The following is a 5679-nucleotide window of genomic DNA, read 5'->3' as shown; positions in this document are numbered from 1 at the left end:
TTTCCAATTGTTCCATTACACTAAATTTATCTCATATTTTATACAAATCACAAATTAATTTGTTAGTAAATGAAAAATCAAACAAAATCTAACAACAAATTATGACAAATCTTAGTTCTACCTATTTTTCATTGAAAAAAAAAAGGTTAAAAATTAAACCTTCCCATATCAACATTTTTTTATACATGACAAACCAAATAAGCAAATATTTCACATTGAATGAGTATCTCTACTAAAGACATACAATAATAAATTAAGGCAAACTATGACATGGCTCCTATAATAAATGAGTGTGGTCTTCAAAAGAGTATGACATATGACAATATATTAAATAAATGTAAAGACATATACAAAATATGTATTTTATTAAATTAGGTTAGTCTTCTAACAATTTTGTTAATAATAGTTATTGGAACTATTGAGTGGTATAAAAGTCATTTGGAGAAACAATATTGGAAAAATCAACAAGCATATATATTTGCATCTAGTATTAAATATAAAATAATGATAATATTATTGAGAGTTGATTTTACATTATGACTTTTATAAAGCCTGTCCATTATAACTTCCTAAACAATCAACCTACAACAACATAACAAATTATTTAATAACAATAATATTAAACTACTAAAAAACTACAAATCGTTAAGATGACTTTATTAAAGTAAACTTTAATAGTCCAACGAAATAGTTCTACCATTTCAAAAAGACTAAAAAGAATACAATAAAAGAAACTAAAACATGTAAAAACTAGCAATCGTGACAGCATACAATATAGATATAAATATAGATATAGATATAAAAGTAGACATATTTATCAAACAATTTGTTTGCTGGAGGCTTTTTCCTTGAGCGCAGAGACAAAGTTGATGATGTTTGTTTGACGGACTTGGCAATCGTTATTGGTCAGCACCCTGCTAATTTCCTCGACATTGGATTTAATCCGTTTGCCTTCTTCCTCCACAATCACAGCTCTGACAACTTTAGCTATGTCGTCCTTAGTGAAAGAACCATCCTCCTCATTTCTTTTAACCTCCACTCCCTTCTTCAATTCATCAGCAATTAGCCTAGCAACTAAAGGCTGGTAGAACTAGATTGGAAGAGAAACAATAGGTACTCCAAACCTCAGGCCTTCTGTCACAGATTTCCATGCACAATGTGAAAGAAAACCTCCAGTTGAAGAATGGTTTAGAATGTGCAATTGAGGCACCCACTCTGTAACCGCGAGTCCTTTTCTAGGAGTGCGATCCTCAGACACTCTGTACAACTCAGCCCCCGCGTGGCTGAAAAGAACACACAAGAACGGAATTTCACTTTCCTCCAACCCCAATAGGAGAGCAATGAGATCTTGGACTGTGAGAGGGCATTCACTGCCAAAGCACGCAAACACAATAGAACAAGCAGGTTACCTATCCGACAAGGCCAAGTAATGGTCTACATCAGGCCGAGGTGGCAGGCTGGGCATGGAAATCCCAACGAGAAACATGAACCGCCCGGTGCTTCTTTCAAAATAGTCCACAAATTTTCCTTCCAACTCTCGGCAAATATTGCTAAGCATTTCCCAGCTTTCCTCCATAGAGATAGAAAGGCGGTTCATGAAGGTGAGGCCCTTACTTGCCTTTTGGGCTTCAAAGGTTGGAAAGTGAACAACCAATGAGGGGAATCCGGGTAGCGGTACAGTCAGATGCTTGGCCGTTGGGATAAAGAACCTATACCAGATAGTGCTAGGTGAAAGTTATTTAATATATTAGATTTATAGGGACATATAGGGAAGTTTGTGTGTGTGATGATGCCATGAAAGGCCTAATATCCCTATGTATTAGACTGAGAAAACTAGAGAAAGACAAAAAAAATAAAAATGCATTCAGAAGGCAAAAGGTTGAATTGCCTAATGTTTGGTGTTGAAGTGATGTGTGGGAACCCTGCCAAGTCAAATAACTTGTTGTAGTTTCAAAGGGTGGAAAAATAATAAGCATTTTATTTACTGTTCTAATAGACCATCCATCATAATAGTGAGTACCAATGATGTGTGTGTTGCAAACAAAGTTCTAGAGGAAGGATCTTTCTATTTTAATACCAAGTGAGTGTTCATAGACCTTTTGTAGGGTCCTCCAAGCCTAGAATAAGGAGTTTGAAGCCTAGATATATTGATTTGGCCTTATGGTCATCAATGAGTGTGGACCCAATAGGAGAAGTTATGAGACTGACAATTTTGGATGTGTGGGATTGTTGAGAGCCAATACTTATGTGTGAACCCCATCTTCGGGTATTATGATTAGTTGCCATGATACTAGACCCTATCCTCATGGTGTTGGCTCAATTCATATTAGTGTGTTTTGTTGAAGAAACATGATGTGAGAAGTTTGATGCAGAGGCAAGGGTAGAACTTAGTATTTCATATTAGGAGAAAAACCACATTGATTAGGAAAGTCAAATAAGGTCTCTCCAATGTTTAGGATACACAAGGGCATCATTAGTCATGTAAGTATGCATGAACATGGGAATGGATAGTTACTTTCCTTTTAGACTAATTTGGACAGTATTGAGAGCATCCTATAAGGATGACTATCACCATACTCTCGATGACTTCAAAACATTGATAATGAATTCACATTAGACACTCATGGATTACCCCAATTAGACATTAGTCAACTTAAGATATGATACATGGATTGCATACCACAAAGCCCTTAGATATGTTTTGAGATGAAAAAGAAGAGTTAAATGGTTTTGGTTCAATTTACATAATTTCTATGTTCAATTAATTTAATTTGGTATACTATACTGAAACGTGATTTCATAACTAACATTTCAACTTCTATACAACTAGTTCTATAGCCTTATTTTCTTGCCTGTGAAGAAAGACCATGTTAGACAAAATCAGCAAACAACAAAATAAGGAGACAATTGCTAGATTGTGGTCTAACTTGAAAAGAAAAGGTGATGGAAATTGTTATTGTCCTTGCAAAATTTGTATGGGGTTAAAGACTAGAAGACTTCTAATCAAAACAACTAAGAAACAATGTAGGTTGCATGGTCACATTGAAGGTGGACATGATTATCATCCATTGGTAAGTTTTTCATTATATCATTTTAACAATTTATGTACATAAGAAATCACTTGATGATGAGATCATGATCATGGTTTATTTATGTTTATCAATTTTATATAGGTCGAGCACCCCAAAGCACATGATATGGATCAACACAACCCGAAGAGTATAGTTTTTGAAGTGGAGGAACATGGAGGTGTTAATATCGAAGCTGAAGATAATGATCCCATGGAAGATGATGATCATGAGCCGCAAAACACAATGAATATGATGGTATAAATACATTTATCCATGACACATTTAGTACTGGCACAACTGATCATGATGATAAAGATGACCTTGATGTTTTTCATGATGTCCCTCTACCTGAGAAGGCATCTGAGGCCCTTTACGAAGGCTCCCAAACAACTCTTCTCTCTGATGTATTGTTGTTGGTGAAATTGAAGGTTATCAATGGTTTATCCAGCATAACAATCTCACGTATGTTAAGGTATGTCATATATGTCATAATAAATGGCAAATCATGATGTGCAATTAATATTATTTATATTAACATATTATTTTTTTTTGATGTAGATTGATAGGTGAGTTTTTGTTACCACCATCAAATATTCTACCTCACTCATATCGAGAATTATCTGTCATTATGAAAGATATTGGAATGGAGTATCAAGCGATAGATGCTTGTCCCAATGATCATATTATATATCACAAACAACATGAATTTTGAACTGAATGCCCTGAATGTCATATCAGTAGATATCAAACAGATCAAATAACAAAAAGGGTTCCTCGCAAGGTTATTTTCTATATTCTCATTATTCCATGTATGCAATGATTATTCAAGTGCACTAGCTTGGCATCATTTATGGATTACCATGCATGCAATAGAAGTCGAGATGACATTATTTGAATGCCTGCAGATGGTTCAACATTTATGGACATAGAGGAAAAGTAGCCACACTTTAAAAAGAACCTCGTAATCTCAAGCTTTCATTGTAGCAGAAGGTGTCAATCCATTTCAAGAGATGAGATCTATTTACGTAGTGTGGCATGTTTTTGTTATCAACAATAACATTCCTCCATGGATGTCAATAAAGAGGGAGCACATAATGTTGGCAATTATTGTTCCAATTATTTTATCATTTAAATATAGTTGTCTACATTTAATTATAAATACTGCAGTAAAATTATCATAATAATTATGTAATGTTTTTGTTCATTCGATTAGGTAAGTACTAGGTTAAAGATATGAATGTATATATCAAGCCTCATGTCGATGAGTTGTTGGAGTTATGGAATGGTGTCACTATGTATGACATCTCTAGACCAATAGGACAAAGACAATTTCAATTCCATGTGATGCTTGTATGGAAAATACATGATGCCCCAAGGCTAACACATTTTTGTGGTATGTTATATTCTTCAAGTTGCACATGATAATTATAATTCAAAAAATTAACATATTTAATCCAATTATACATTATCTTGTAGCTCTTCAAACAAAGGGAAAATTTGTATGTCTAGTTTGTGGTCCAAAGATGAAATCTCCTCATTCAAAATTTTTAAAAAATTAGGTGTTTGATGAGTATAGGCACTTTCTCCACCAAAATCAGAAGTATCGAAATATTGAAAAACATATTTTCAATGGGAAAGAAGAGAATACATCAAAGCCATGAAGAATGACACCTCACTTGTGGAAGTTGGAATATAATAGAATTAATCGTCAAGGTAATGCCATTCCATCTAATGGTTTATGTCATAAAACATCTTTTCTATTGTGTTTTGTTTATTGATGATGTGATTGATGATAGTGAAGGTCATGAAGGCATAAATGACCACCTTCTTAAGGGACTAAAAAGTTATCCCCAACAATTTAGTAGGTTGCCCTACTACGAGTAGTTACAAATTGTGCATTTGTTTGATACTATGCATGTTGGAAAGAATATAACAGAGACATTATGAAAAATATTGGATGGAAGGCGTGACAAAGAAAAAGTTGTCAAAATTTGTAGTGACATTTAGGATTCCAATCATGCACTGAAAAATGTCATTCAATCAAATAGCCATGGAGACCAGATTAATATAAGTGAGCTTCCTTGGTTATTAACATACCAGCAAAGCAATTCTATAAAAGAAGTCATACGAAAAATTCAATTTCCCATAGGATTTGCTGCGAACATAAACAATCGCATATCAAAGAAAAGTGAATTTGGGCTGGGGATGAAAATCCATGATTAGCATACCTTCATTAAGGTAATTCATGTTCTTGTGTTTTTACTATATATTTGTATAGTGCGCATGTACTTTTCATTGTATTATGTTAGAAAAAGGGAATGTGCAGGATCATGGTGTGCCAAAACAGGCCCTTAAGTGGCAATGAAATTTCAGAAAATCAGAGTTATGCAACTTGACATGAAAATTTGAATAAGTTGTGAACATTATTTTTAAAATATGTAAGAAGAGAATATATAGAAAATAGAATGCAGTTTCTAAGATACTAATTGTTTATTGGGAAAAAAAAATCCTATTTGATGAAAATTTCAAATTCCAATGCCATGGTACTAAAATTTCAAAAAAAAGATAAGAAGTAGATGATGTCTCACCACCCTAATCACAATCAAAT

The 5679-nt window shown here is 33.7% G+C and overlaps 1 protein-coding gene across 1 annotated transcript; it reads right to left on the bottom strand.

Annotated features, from left to right (window-relative positions):
- Window positions 1–543: 543 nt before the first annotated feature.
- LOC131041063 (UDP-glycosyltransferase 91D2-like) lies at window positions 544–1576 on the bottom strand. Its single transcript, XM_059214433.1, has 4 exons — window positions 1410–1576; window positions 1125–1283; window positions 890–1067; window positions 544–582 (listed from the first exon to the last, which is right to left on the bottom strand). Exons 1-4 carry the CDS (start codon window positions 1574–1576, stop codon window positions 544–546), a joined length of 543 nt encoding a protein of 180 aa, XP_059070416.1.
- Window positions 1577–5679: the final 4103 nt, after the last annotated feature.

This window comes from Cryptomeria japonica, chromosome 11 (genome assembly GCF_030272615.1).
Source record: "Cryptomeria japonica chromosome 11, Sugi_1.0, whole genome shotgun sequence".
In the NCBI taxonomy this organism is placed as follows: Eukaryota; Viridiplantae; Streptophyta; class Pinopsida; order Cupressales; family Cupressaceae; genus Cryptomeria; species Cryptomeria japonica.
This window is presented reverse-complemented; position numbering and strand designations above follow the sequence as displayed.

Bases quoted from the DNA above. Each gene is read 5' to 3' on its own strand.
- LOC131041063 (XM_059214433.1), bottom strand. From the start codon at position 1,576: ATGGAGGAAAGCTGGGAAATGCTTAGCAATATTTGCCGAGAGTTGGAA. The intron at 1,284-1,409 runs GTAACCTGCTTG...TGTTCTTTTCAG, and splicing joins TACTTGGCCTTGTCGGATAG to CCACGCGGGGGCTGAGTTGT. The intron at 1,068-1,124 runs GTTTGGAGTACC...TTTAGTTGCTAG, and splicing joins TCTGTGACAGAAGGCCTGAG to GCTAATTGCTGATGAATTGA.